Genomic DNA, 14,762 nt, shown 5'->3' on the forward strand with positions numbered 1-14,762 from the left:
CGGAGCCAGAGGTCTGGAACCGTCGGAGCCAGAGGTCTGGAACCGTCTGAGCCAGAGGTCTGGAACCGTCTGAGCCAGAGGTCTGAAAGCGTCTGAGCCAGAGGTCTGGAACCGTCTGAGCCAGAGGTCTGGAACCGTCTGAGCCAGAGGTCTGGAACCGTCTGAGCCAGAGGTCTGGAACCGTCTGAGCCAGAGGTCTGGAACCGTCTGAGCCAGAGGTCTGGAACCGTGGGAGCCAGAGGTCTGGAACCGTCTGAGCCAGAGGTCTGGAACCGTGGGAGCCAGAGGTCTGGAACCGTCTGAGCCAGAGGTCTGGAACCGTCTGAGCCAGAGGTCTGGAACCGTCTGAGCCAGAGGTCTGGAACCGTGGGAGCCAGAGGTCTGGAACCGTCTGAGCCAGAGGTCTGGAACCGTCGGAGCCAGAGGTCTGGAACCGTCGGAGCCAGAGGTCTGGGACCGTCTGAGCCAGAGGTCTGGAACCGGCGGAGCCAGAGGTCTGGGACCGTCTGAGCCAGAGGTCTGGAACCGTCTGAGCCAGAGGTCTGGAACCGTCTGAGCCAGAGGTCTGGGACCGTCTGAGCCAGAGGTCTGGAACCGGCGGAGCCAGAGGTCTGGAACCGTCGGAGCCAGAGGTCTGGAACCGTCTGAGCCAGAGGTCTGGAACCGTCTGAGCCAGAGGTCTGGAACCGTCGGAGCCAGAGGTCTGGAACCGTCGGAGCCAGAGGTCTGGAACCGTCTGAGCCAGAGGTCTGGAACCGTCTGAGCCAGAGGTCTGAAAGCGTCTGAGCCAGAGGTCTGGAACCGTCTGAGCCAGAGGTCTGGAACCGTCTGAGCCAGAGGTCTGGAACCGTCTGAGCCAGAGGTCTGGAACCGTCTGAGCCAGAGGTCTGGAACCGTGGGAGCCAGAGGTCTGGAACCGTCTGAGCCAGAGGTCTGGAACCGTCGGGAGCCAGAGGTCTGGAACCGTCTGAGCCAGAGGTCTGGAACCGTCGGAGCCAGAGGTCTGGAACCGTCGGAGCCAGAGGTCTGGAACCGTCGGAGCCAGAGGTCTGGAAACCGTCGGAGCCAGAGGTCTGGAACCGTCTGAGCCAGAGGTCTGGAACCGTCTGAGCCAGAGGTCTGGAACCGTCTGAGCCAGAGGTCTGGAACCGTCTGAGCCAGAGGTCTGGAACCGTGGGAGCCAGAGGTCTGGAACCGTCTGAGCCAGAGGTCTGGAACCGTCGGAGCCAGAGGTCTGGGACCGTCTGAGCCAGAGGTCTGGAACCGGCGGAGCCAGAGGTCTGGGACCGTCTGAGCCAGAGGTCTGGAACCGTCTGAGCCAGAGGTCTGGAACCGTCTGAGCCAGAGGTCTGGGACCGTCTGAGCCAGAGGTCTGGGACCGTCTGAGCCAGAGGTCTGGAACCGGCGGAGCCAGAGGTCTGGAACCGTCGGAGCCAGAGGTCTGGAACCGTCTGAGCCAGAGGTCTGGAACCGTCTGAGCCAGAGGTCTGGAACCGTCTGAGCCAGAGGTCTGGAACCGTCGGAGCCAGAGGTCTGGAACCGTCGGAGCCAGAGGTCTGGAACCGTCGGAGCCAGAGGTCTGGAACCGTCTGAGCCAGAGGTCTGAAAGCGTCTGAGCCAGAGGTCTGGAACCGTCTGAGCCAGAGGTCTGGAACCGTCTGAGCCAGAGGTCTGGAACCGTCTGAGCCAGAGGTCTGGAACCGTCTGAGCCAGAGGTCTGGAACCGTGGGAGCCAGAGGTCTGGAACCGTCTGAGCCAGAGGTCTGGAACCGTCGGAGCCAGAGGTCTGGAACCGTCGGAGCCAGAGGTCTGGAACCGTCTGAGCCAGAGGTCTGGAACCGTCTGAGCCAGAGGTCTGGAACCGTCTGAGCCAGAGGTCTGGAACCGTCTGAGCCAGAGGTCTGGAACCGTCTGAGCCAGAGGTCTGGAACCGTCTGAGCCAGAGGTCTGGAACCGTGGGAGCCAGAGGTCTGGAACCGTCTGAGCCAGAGGTCTGGAACCGTCTGAGCCAGAGGTCTGGAACCGTGGGAGCCAGAGGTCTGGAACCGTCTGAGCCAGAGGTCTGGAACCGTCGGAGCCAGAGGTCTGGAACCGTCTGAGCCAGAGGTCTGGAACCGTCTGAGCCAGAGGTCTGGAACCGTGGGAGCCAGAGGTCTGGAACCGTCTGAGCCAGAGCTCTGACGTTTCTCTGGTTGACATGATGATGTAGAACAAATGGAAAACAATGAGACCTGCCTTTTCTCAGCGTCTTTATTACTGCTGTTCAAAAAAGACCTATTATTTTAGAAAAGAACCAAAAAACTTTGATTCATGCTTGAACTGATGCAGCTTAGGCTGTGTTATTCACACTATTTTCATTTATACCTCTTGATGAAGGGAGTCCTGGGCCAGAGGTAATAAATACTAAAGCTTTATGTTCTCCTCTTTAGAGGAAACAGGTTACAGGAACCTTTATTAACCTCATTATTAATGTCAAACATGAATGCAGACAAACTGTTATCTTACCTGCTGGTTCCAGGATGTGTTTGTTCAGACAAACATTCCTGTTGCACAACCTTAGAAGGTCTTCGCCCACATCTGAGAAAGAGAAATAGATTACACACACACACTGGTCCTGCTATATGTAGCGAGGTCTGTTTGGTTTCAGCTCATTTTCAACCCTTTCTCTGCTCAAACAAGCAGCACATCCCTAACCCAGTTCACACCCTAACAGAACGTCCTCACTCTATACCAACTGGTCCTCAATGTGATGGTGAAATGGGAAAAACGTTCCTCACTCTGATGCCTGGACAGGATGGAGATGCAACGCTCCCAAACGTCACAGGGACCTGTGGCCGCCCAGCGGCAGCACTGGTCAAAGGTGTAACTACGATAAAAGGTGGTGGAGGCGCTGAGGAGGCTGACGACCCACAGCGTCTCTCAGCAGGGTTTATATTTTTCAAAAATCACCTCAAACATCTATTTATTGAACGCTTTCCTACTGCTGAGAACACAAGACAACCACAGTACTCTGATATTTATAGATCTAGACAGATGGATGCCTTCAGTGCTTTATTTATTATTATTATTATTATTATTATTATTACAACCGATACTGATTCTAACATCAATAGATCCTGCATCCCTAGAATGGACACAACTTCACTTCCCTTTCCCTCCCTCCATGCTTTGGGTTCCCTTTTTGCTGCATCCACCCCGTTTTTCCCCCTTCACAAGCAGCTTTAAAACTAAATAAATGTATTCCAAAGTGAAATTAAAACCTTTTTATTTAAAAATTATTTTTTTCACTGATTTAATTAATTGTTCTTTAAAAATTTTCAGGTTTTTAAAATTTTTAATTTCCCGTCTTGTCCTTTTGGTCCCGTCTTGGGTTTTTGCTATTTCTGGAGGGCCTGCTGAAAAACGGAAAAACAAAAAAATTTTGTGGGGGTTTAAATTTTAGAAAAGCGAAAATTTTTCATAACAAGCATAGAAAAGCATAGTATAGCCCTAGCATAGTATAAATAGCATAGCATACAAAAAGCAAAAGCATAGTTAAAATAAAAATATTGCATAGCATAGTATTGCAAGTATAGATAGAATAGATTGTATAGCTTTGCATAGTTAGCATAGAAATGCCATAGTATAGAAAAGTAAAAGTAAGAATGCATAGTATAGATAGTATAGGGATTTCAAGATAGTTTTTAGTAAAGCATAGTATTTGATTTGAAAAAGCATAGTATGCATACCTTTGCCCTAGCCCAAAATATAGCATAGCAAAAGTATAGCTAGAATCATAGTATAGGATGCAAAAGAAAGATAGTAAGTTTAGCATAGAATTTGCTAGCATATTTAGCCCTAGAATAGCCTAGTTAGCATAGCATGAAAGGGATAGTAAAGTAAAGGGAAAACTAGAATACATAGCATAGAAAGAAAAGTAAAAAAAATAGTATAGTTTTTAGCATAGCATAGCATGAATAGCATAGTTTAGCATAGCTTTGATAGAAAAGCATTTGCTTTGTAAAAGCCAAAAAAAGCTTTGTTTAGCCCTAGTTAAAGTATAGCATAGCATAGCATAAAAACATAGAATAGCTAGTATGCATAGAATTGCAAAATATGAATTAGGGATGGGATAGTAAAGAAAGCATAAACATAGTATAGAATAGCATAGTTTTAAAACAAAAAGAAGTTAGCATAGTATAGCATAGCCTAGCATAAATATAGCATAGAAAAGCTTGGGTTAAAAGCCCCCCAAAAAAATATAGCAAGCCCGTTAAAAAAGCATTTGAAAAGCATAGTATAGCAAAGCATAGTAAAAGCATAGTATATTTTAGCATTGTGAATAGCATAGCATAAAAATACATTGTTAGCATTTGTATTTGTATAGCATAAACTTTGAAAAAGCATAGTAAAAATAGCATAGCATAGAAAACATAGTATAGCATACTAGCATAGTATACATAGATAGTTAAAACTAGTAAAGGAAGGGATAAAACATTTGGGATTGAAGATAGCAAAGAAAAGCATATTTAGCAGGGGAAAAAAATAGTTTTAAACATAGCATAGTATAGCCCTAGTATTTGCAATAGATACATAGTAAGCCCTAGCAAAGCATAGTATACATAGAAAGCATAGTAAGCATTGCATAGTATAGTGTATGATAGAATAGCAAAAGTATAGCATAGTATAAACATAAACATAGCATAGTATGCATAGCATAGTAAAAACAAAAGAATTTGCATAGTAAAAGCATTTGCATACATAGTATAGCATAGAATAGCATAGTTTAGCAAAGAATAGCATTGCATAGTATAGCTAGAATTTGTTGTATATGCATAGAATAAACAAAGTTTTTCATAGTTTGCAAGAAAAGCATTTGTATAGTAAAGCATAGAAAAGAAAAGTATAGCATGAAATAGCCTTTGTAAAAGCATAGAATACATAGTTTTAAAATAAAAAAAAAGCTGGATAGTATACTTTGAAAAGATAGTATAGAAGGGAAAAGATTGTATAGATTTGAATGCATGCAAGTTTTAATAGCATAGTATACATAGAATAGCATGTTTTTGCATAGTAAAAGCATAGCATAAACATAGTATAGCATAGTATAGCAAAAGATAGCATAGTATTTGCTGAATATCATAGTAAAAGCTTGAATAGCATAAGGGAAAAGCATTTGAAAAAGCATAGTATAGCATAGCAAGAAATAGATAGAATAGCAAAAATAATTTTAGCATAGAATAGCATAGCTAGTATAAGGGATAGTTTTTAGGATAGATACATTTGTTAAAGTATGCATAGAATAGCATATTTTAGCATAGAAAACATAGAATAGCTTTGTATAAACCCTTGAAAAGCATAGTAAAAGTATGAAAAGCAAGTAAAAGTAAAAACATAGAAAAGCATGGGAAAGAAAGAAAAACATAGAATTTGCATAGAAAAGCATAGGGAAAAGATAGCATGATAGTAAAAGAATAGAATAGATAGTTAAAAACTTTTAAAGATAGAAAAGAAAACAAAATATACATAGGGAAAAGCATAGAAAGCATAGCGCATAGTATAGCATAGAATTTGCAAAAGTAAGCCCAAAAATGCAAAAGAATAGCATAGTATAATATTTTTCCCTTGAATAGATAGTATACATAGAATAGCATAGAATAGATAGAATAGCTTTTTTTTAGTATAGAAACATAGTATTTGTATAGCATAGAAAAAAGATAGTATAGCCTAGAAAAAGCATAGAATAGCATAGTAAAGCAAAAGAAAAAGCATAGTTTAGTATAGGGAAAAGCTGAATTTTGCAATTAGTAAATAGGGAAAAGATAGTTTTAGCATAGGGAAAAGCATAGAATAGCTAGAATACATGGATATTTTAGAAAAGGGATAGTATAGTATAGCATAGAATAGAAAAAGTATAGCATGAATAGCATTTGTATAGCAAGAAAAGCATTGTAAACATAGAAAAGCATTTGTATCAAAGCATAGCATGTAAAGCATTTTTTTTAGATAGGAATTTGCATAGTATAGCAAAGTTTGCATATATAGTAAGAATTTTCCTGTATTTGGGATACAAAAGAATAGATTGTATAGCATTGAATAGCAAAGTTAGCATAGAAAAGCTTAGGGAAAAACAAAAGCATAGCATTTTATAGCATTGTATAGGGATAGAATAGCATAGTATAGCATAGTAATTTGCATGCATGTATATATATTTTGCATAGCATAGCATAGTTTTTCTTTGAATAGCATAGTATAGATAGCAAAACATAGTATAGCATAAAAATAGCTTAAAGGATACAAAGATAGTTAAACTTTTGAAAAAGCATAGCTTTGTATTGCATTTGGGAAAAGGATAGTATAGATAGGGAAAAGCATAAGGGTTTTGTATAGCATGTATTGCATAGAAATTTTGAAAAGTTTTAGTTTAATAGAAAAAGCTTTGTAAAAGCTGTATAGCATGGGAAAAATTTGTATAGCATTTGAATAGCATTGTTAGGAAAAATTTGCATAGAAAGCTTTGAAAAGAAGAATAGCATACATAGCCTTTGTATACCCTAGTATAGCATAGAAAAAGCATGTATTTGCATGTAAAAAGCATGGGATAGAAAGCTATTTTAAACCTTAAACATTTGGGATAGAAAGAAAGAATAGCATAGAAAAGCATAGCATGCATAAATATTGCAAAGAATAGCATAGTAAAATAGCATTGTATACAATTTGAATAGCAAAGATGTATTAGAAGATTAGGCAAGGTAGCATAGTAAGCATAGAATAGCATAGTATAGTATAGCAAAAGAAAAGCATAGTATAAAAGAAAAGCATAGAATGATATTAAAAGCAAGGGAAAAGCATTGTATAGTATTGAATAGCTTGTATAAAAATATAGAAAAGGAATAGCAAAAGTAAAAGGGATTTGAAATATCATAGTATGCATAGAAAATTTGAATAAAATTGCATAGCATTGTATAGCATAGAAAGCAAAGTATAGCAAGAATGCATAGAATTGCAAAGTATAGTAAAAATTTGCAAAAGAATAGTATAGCAAAAGCAAAAGTAAAAAGCAATAAAAAAGCATAGTATAGCATAGAATAGCATAGAATGCTAAATAGATTTTGATAGAATGATGTATAACAAGAAAAGGGATAAAAGAAACTAGAATACAATTTTGAAAAGAAATACTTTGAAAAGTATAGCATAGAATAGATATTTTAGCAAAAATGCATAGAATAGCATAGTATGCAAGAATAGGAAAAGTATATATAGAATAGAAAAGAAAAAAGCATGTTTTGTATAGCATAGAATACCATAGTTGATAAAATAGCCTAGGGAAAAGCATAGAATAGCATAGTTAGAAAAAGAATAGCTTTGGGTTTTGTATAGCATAGAATTGCAAAAGTATAGCATTTGGGAATTTGCATAGTAAGCTAGAATCATTTGTATAGCATAGCATGAAAGTTAAAACAAAAGAATTTGATAGTATAGCAAAAGAATACAAAAGTTGGGTTTGAATAGCTAGTATGTATTGGGATAGAAAAAGCATAGGGATAGGAAGAATACATAGTATAGATAGAATAGCCAGTATGATAGAAAGGGAAAGTATAGCATAGTATAGCATAAATAGGTTTTGTATAGCATGTATGATAGCAAAAGAATTTGGGATAGTAACATTGCAAAAAATAGTTTTAAAACATAGAATAGATGTTTTGCATAGCATGCATGTATAGCAATTTTTTTAGCATTTGTATAGATAGCATAGTAAAAGCATAGAAAAAGCCAAAACATTTGTTTAGCAAAGAAAAGCCAAAGTAAAGCATGAATAGCATAGGATAGTATAAAATGTAAAAGCATAGAAAAGCATAGTATAGTAAAAGCATAAATAGCATAGTATAGCATAGAATTTGCATTTGGGAAAAACATAGGGATAGCAAAAATAGAAAGTTTTATATTTTGAATAGTTGTATAGTAAAAGCATAGAAAAGCTTTGTAATAGCATAGAATAGCTAGTAAACATTTGAATAGATAGAATAGCATAGCATAGCATAGTATAGCATAGAATAGCATAGCATAGTATAGCATAGTATAGCATAGAATAGCATAGTATAGCATAGAATAGCATAGAATAGCAAAGCATAGCAAGCTACTTTTGAAGCTTTGAATAGAATTTGTTTTAGTAAAAGGGAAAAGCATATATAGCTTTGTATAGCATAAAAACATTGTAAACGCATAAATACATAGAATAAAATAGTATAGCCCCCCTTTTGTAAAGCAAAGAATTGCCCCTAGAAAGTAAAGAATAGCATGTATAGCATAGTAGTATAACATAGAAAAAGGGATAGCATAAAAAAGTATAGGGGATAAAAAGCAAAAGCATGTTAGATAGTATAGCCCTAAAAATAGCTAGTTAGTATAGAATAGCATAGTATAGCATTGCATAGCATAGGGATAGTTAGCATAGATTTGCATAGTTAAAGCATAGTATAATTTTTAAGGGAAAAGTATAGCATTGCATAGCTTGTATAGCATAGAATAGCATAATTAAAATATAGAAACAAGCTAGCATGCCTAGTATAGCTAGAATAGCAAAAGCATAGCAAATTTTAAGGGAAAAAAAAAGCATTGTAAAGCTTTGTATAGATGAATAGCATGATAAGGGATAAATGCATAAAATTTAGATAGAATAGCATTTGAATAGCAAGTATAGCATAGTAAAAGCCAAAAGAATAGCATTGGATAGTTAGAAAAGAAAAGTATAAATAGAATAGATGTTTGCATAGGATAGCAAAATATAAACAAGAATAGATAGGGTTTGAATAAAATAGTATAGCATGCATAGTTTGAAACTTGAAAAGCATGATAGCATGATTTGCATAGAAAAAGCTAGAATAGCATTGGGATAGCATAGGGATAGGGATAGTAAAGCAAAGAAAGCAAAAGTATAGTTTAAAAATAGCTTTGTAAAAGCAATAGATAGCATTTGGGAAAAGCATAGTATAGTAATAATAGCTAGAAATAGCATAAATATAACATAGTAAAAGCAAAAGAATAGAAAAGTATGTATAGAATGATAGTATAGCCCTTGCCTTTGTATAGATAGAAAAGCATAGCAAGCATAGTATAAACATCAGAAAGCATAGCATAGATTGTTATTTAGCATGTTAAAAAAATAGAATAGCCCAAAATTAAATATAGAAATAAAAAAAAGTATTTGATAGCATTTGCAAGATAGTAAAGAAAAGAAAAGCATAATTTTAAACATAGTATAGTATGAATTTGTTTAGGGATAGCATAGCATAGAATTTGCATAGAATAAACATAGTATTTGTATAGGGAAAGCCCAAAATATAGGATAGCATAGTATAGCATAAATAGCATAGCATAGCATAGTTTATAGAATAGTTTGATAGTTGAAGCATTAGAATAGCATAGTATAGTAAAAGAATTTGAAGGGATAGATAGCATAGCAAAAGAAAAGCATTTGTATAGCATAAATAGCATAGTATAGAAAAGAATGCATAGTATAGCATAGCAAAAGCAAAAGAAATTTTGCATAGAATAAACATTTGGATAAATATAGGGAAAACAAAATAGCATAGAATAGCATAGTATAGCATAGAATAGCATAGTATAGCATAGAATAGCATAGTATAGTATAGAATAGCATAGTATAGCATAGTATAGCATAGAATAGCATAGTATAGTATAGAATAGCATAGTATAGCATAGCATAGCATAGAATAGCATAGCATAGTATAGCATAGCATAGCATAGAATAGCATAGCATAGCATAGCATAGAATAGTATAGCATAGCATAGCATTGCATAGCATTCTACCTTCCAGCTACTGTATAATGGCGTATTGGCAGCGTTTTGGTATAAAGGGGGTTCACAGGAGGAAACCATCAGTTCTCCTCCAGACTTCATCCCCATCATAGGGTGAGCCAGAAGGTGAGTGATGGATCCTCCCTGCGTTCACGCCCACCACCAACACACTTCCTAGCAGACATGACGCTCAATCTGCTGACACCAGAAACCTGCTTTCTACCTTTTTATTTTTAGGTGGGAGGTAAACAGCAGCTAGGTTAATACTGCAATCAAAGTAATCTTTTTATGCACCTCCGGGCGCCTCCTGCCCCCCTCAGGACACTGTGCATCATTTCCTGGGCATTACGCTGCCGTGCGTTATGCAGAAGTTAGGCTGTCTTTCGACAGAAGTTCTGGAATCGTTATAAATACTCTGTTTTTGCCCAGAATAGAAAAATCCATAGAAAGTTCAGCGTCTGCCAGAGTTTTAGGAGAATCTGGGACGTCAAGCAGATGCTGGAGAAATCAGCAGAGGCTTAAGGAAAACCAGCTGATTGCATCGACTCATTGACTCTTCAGCAATCCCTCACACTAAGCATGCTTGTAGCGACAGTGGAGAGGAAAAACTCCCTTTGAACAGGAAGAAATCTCCAGCAGAACCAGGCTCAGTGTGAGCGGCCATCTGCTGAGGCCCACTGGGGTTCAAGGAGACAGAAGCAGACGAGGCCAATTATTTAAATAAATATTATTGCACCACATGCTGTTAATTTACCTCCTTGGATTTGGTGTGAAAAGCTTCCAATGACTCATTGCTTCAGCTTCAAATCCAGAGAATTCAATGCAAAGCTTATAATCCGACCAAAACTGCTCTTTTTTTTTCATCACAACATTTAAATTTCTGCTTTTTCATTTCAAACCAAATGCTGGTAAACATAGAACTGTAAAATGGATCAAATGTATAAAAGAAATAAATATCTGATTGGAAGGAGATGGATTATTAGCCACTAAGACCCAGTTTCCCAGTGGGACCTCTGGGCTGGAAGCGTCCACACAGCGCTGCTAGAAACACATCCACTGGTGGGAAACAGAAAAGTTCAATAAATAAGGTAAAGCAGGAAGAAGCTGGAGCTTAGAGCTTCACCCAGCAGGAAATGTTCAACATGGTCCAACGGTCCGGGAGAGACAGTTCTCCCTCACCTGGTTCCTGCAGTAGAAACCATGGGAACCAGGAACCAGCCTGGTTCCTGGAACCCCTTCACACTGACTAGTGTTTGCTGATCCAAACAGGTTGAAATCCTTCTGCTGTTCTTCATGCCATGAACACAAACAGAGGGTGCTGTACCTGTGCAGTAGACTGTTTTGGCCATGGTTGCCGTGACGATGCTAGTCAAGCCTGTCCCTGCTCCCAGCTCCAGGACCGTGGCCCCTCTGAACAGGTCCGGCTCAGAGAGGATGAAGTCGGCCAGGAGGAGGGCCCCCCGCCAAACCTTGGCCCCCAGATTAATGAGAGAAAGATCAGAGGCAGATCAGCATCACAGCAGAACAAACCCTGACAGGTCCACATGTCTAAACTTCACTAATAACTGAAGACAAATCAATAAAAGAAGCTTTGAAGAATCTAGCTGCTTATTGTAAATCATGCTACGTTCAGACCTAAAGCAGCAGGAAGGCGTCCTGCTTCATTTCTGATGCTTAAACCAGTTTAGTTCTGATGCAGCTGAAGCATCTTTGCTGCTCTAGCTGCGCGGTGGTAAAGTGGGTCTGATGCGCGGTAAGCGGAGCTACCCTATCCTTTCTGTAGGAGCAGATTATGAATTTCTGTATTCCAAATGGTTTGGGTCACATGATCTGTCAGCTGTCTATATAAGTATGATCCGGTGTTGATGAGGACAGGTGTGTTCCACCCGAAAGGGGGAAACAGTTTTTGACCGCAGCGCAACGCAATACTACTTATATTGAAGTGAATGCTATGTGGATCGCAGAAACAATGTATGCGGTGTTATTGTCAACATTGCAGAGTCATGGAAATAAATGGATTACCTGCACTAACATCAAGGACGGCTCTCATTTCAATTAAGCGGCTAAGTAATCAGTGTGTCAACTTTACCCTGGTGTACCACCTCAGGGGCTTAAAGCTTTGGCTTAGCCTCTACACTTTCTCTGCCTGGAACAATGGCGGGTATATTAGCTGTGATCAGCGGGTAGAAAGTAGTTAGAATCTATGTTGAAGTGAGAAAGTCCTCCTGAAAACATGGTCTGTGTTTGAATTCCTGGGCTGCAGCCTCCAAGGATCTATCCTTCAGCGGCTTTCTCCGCTGTACTCTCTGTCGCTTAGCAACCGTGACAGTTGACACACAAAGCAGGAGAGGATTGACTACCAAACTTTTCAAAGCTGCTTCTTTTTTATTTTTTTCCTTTTCTTATTGTGAATAAAGACTGATGAGAATTCAGAGTGGAATAAAGGTTCCAACCAGCGGGAGCAGGAACCAATCAATGTAATGATAGAAACCTTAGTCAGTTAAATAACCTGCTGCTGTCATTCTGCACATCTCTGATGTTGCTTTGAACGCGCTTTGAGGAAATCCTATACACTACTGTTTATGCTCTAAAAACATTCTAAATGACTTCGTTTCGAGTAAATTCTGGACGCTACCCACTCAGGACACTTGGAATACATTGGACGAGCAGTATGGAGGAATATTGACACGTTTTTTGTGGACTTTTATGGACCTTTCTGCCTCGGGCGCCATAGACCTCCATTATTTGAATGTAAGCAGACAGCAAGAAGCCTCCCAGATCTCCAGATGCATTTGAGATATCAAAAAAGTACTCCAGAGTGTTGTTCAGCATGGGGGGGAGTAGAAAATGAAGGCTAATCATGTTTTGGGTGTACTATTCCTTTAATCAAGCATATTGTGCAAAACAGCAATAAAAAATGTAAATCCTATCAGATTTATAGTCCCCTCTCTGCAGATCTATTAGAATCTGTCATTAAATTCCAGCCAAACTCATTTTCACAGTAACAGATTAAAACCTTTAGATAAACCAAACATTACCACCACATATCTGACTCTATAACCATTAAAACAACTATTTTCATTCATTTCAGACAAAACTATTCACAGACTGGATTATATTAAACTGAACTTCCAATTTTCACCACTGTTTGGCGCCAAGTAACCTTTCCTCTGATCACGGCTTGCTTAGTCTCGCAATGCATCCTGGGTAAACCAAGGATAGCGAAGATACATCAGACCCGTCCTTCAAATCGGGCTAAAAGAAGGTTGAATAACTTCTCTGATTAGTTGATGCAACGCGTCCATCAGCTAAAGTTCAATGTTGAACATCTGAGCAAAGTTTCCAGGGGAAACCAGGACGTACAATTTGTGATTTTTTAGTAAAGGCTGTTCACATAGCGAGCTAAAAGCCTGGCTGGTTTATAGACGAGTCTGTCTGGTGACTCTAACGCTGCTAAAGTAGTTTTTCTGATGTGCTTCAGTCTGTCTCCCTGCCAGCTCCCTCATCCATGGAGCTAAATTGTTATCTTAGTGGCTATCGGGCCCATAGAATGGCTCAGATTGTGCAGTAGGCTCAGTAGGCTGTGTTCACAGAGGAAATCCTAACCCTGAGTCATTCCTTTCTTTATGTGGAAGTAATTAATCTATTTATGTGTAATCTGACAATAATTTCAGTAGTTCTTCATGTGTGTTCATCTTCATCGTTGTTGTTCAGTCATGGAACGATTGGATCCAGGTGGCATATGGGCAGAACAGTCTGATTGGCTTCAGGCTGCGTAGGAACGTAGCCTTCCTCAGCATGAAGGTATTAATCTCTGGAAATGATCCGGTATTGTGTCTAAGGCTAAAAGCAACATCTTCCAGCAACTAGCTTCCAGCTGATTGGGAGGAAAGGTTCAGCCTTTAACCTGCCTGACTGAGCAGTTCATCAATCAGCTGCATTTATTTTATGCAAAAGAAAATCTCAAATGCAAATCAGATTACAATCCAGTTTTGAGGTAAAATCCTGCATTAAATGAACTGTAATGAGAAGGAGATGGTCCCAGGAAGCTAAAGAAGCCCTGCAGGGTTGGAGGCTACAGGCTGGGATGCTCTGTGTGAGCAGCATGGAGACGACATCAATGAATGACTGAGTGACTGACTACCTGTAGGTAACAGCATCACTACCAGAACAGAGGAATGCTTCCAGATAATAAACCCTGGATCACAGAGGATCTGAAGGAACTGCTCAGCAAGAAAAAACAGCTTTAAGAAGGAAGACGGGAATTAATGAGGAGAATATAGAAGCAGCTGAAGGTGAAGATCAGACGAAGAAAGGAGGCAAAGAGGCAGAGGCTGGAAAACCAGCAGAAGAAGATCAGAGAGGAAGAAGATCCCAGGAGGAAGATCAGACAGATGGACGTCTGGACAGAACCAATGAACTGAATCATTCAACCAGCATCTTCCTCTCCTGCCCACAGCCTCTAAGGTGCTTTTATTCTGTGTCTTTAATGACGTCTGTTCTTGATAGAGTGGAGTCAGCATCATCATAACCAAGGAGCAGCTCTATCTATCGCAGTTAGCTCAGTGTTTAATCAGCTCTACATCAGACCCCCCCCCCCCCCCCCCCACACACACACACACACACACTCTGTATTAAGGCGGGAAAGCATGGACTCACCTGTTTGCCAACATCCTGTAGGGGTGTAGCCATGGTGTGCTCTGGAAAGGAAAAGAAGTGATGCTGAAATGAAGGCGATGAAAATGAGGAACATCAGAGAACATCCAGCAGCAAATTAGGAGAACTTCAGTATGACCCCCCCCCCCCCCATAGTCAAACAGAAAGATGGAGGTTCCTTCCTGATCAAAGGGGGTTTCCTCTCATGTCTAGACGACCAACCTGTCTCTGTTTTCCTCAATATCATCATAATAAATTACTTTTTTTTTTTTTGCATTTCCACAGTTTCTTCTTTGATTTAATTTTTT

The 14,762-nt window shown here is 39.7% G+C and overlaps 1 protein-coding gene across 5 annotated transcripts in view; it reads right to left on the minus strand.

Moving 5' to 3' along the window:
• mettl22 (methyltransferase like 22) overlaps positions 1–14,762 on the minus strand; it is a 35,084-nt gene that overhangs the window by 14,004 nt on the left and 6,318 nt on the right. For all 5 annotated transcript variants that reach the window (XM_038298394.1, XM_038298396.1, XM_038298398.1 and 2 more), the window contains exons 5-7: positions 14,458–14,498; positions 11,123–11,267; positions 2,506–2,577 (exon numbers count right to left, since the gene is read on the minus strand). In XM_038298394.1, the coding sequence (XP_038154322.1) occupies positions 2,506–2,577; positions 11,123–11,267; positions 14,458–14,498 (258 nt within the window). The remainder of the gene's footprint in view (positions 1–2,505; positions 2,578–11,122; positions 11,268–14,457; positions 14,499–14,762) is intronic.

The sequence above is a fragment of the Cyprinodon tularosa genome, unplaced genomic scaffold (assembly GCF_016077235.1).
Source record: "Cyprinodon tularosa strain WSP-4 unplaced genomic scaffold, ASM1607723v1 ctg407, whole genome shotgun sequence".
In the NCBI taxonomy this organism is placed as follows: domain Eukaryota; kingdom Metazoa; phylum Chordata; class Actinopteri; order Cyprinodontiformes; family Cyprinodontidae; genus Cyprinodon; species Cyprinodon tularosa.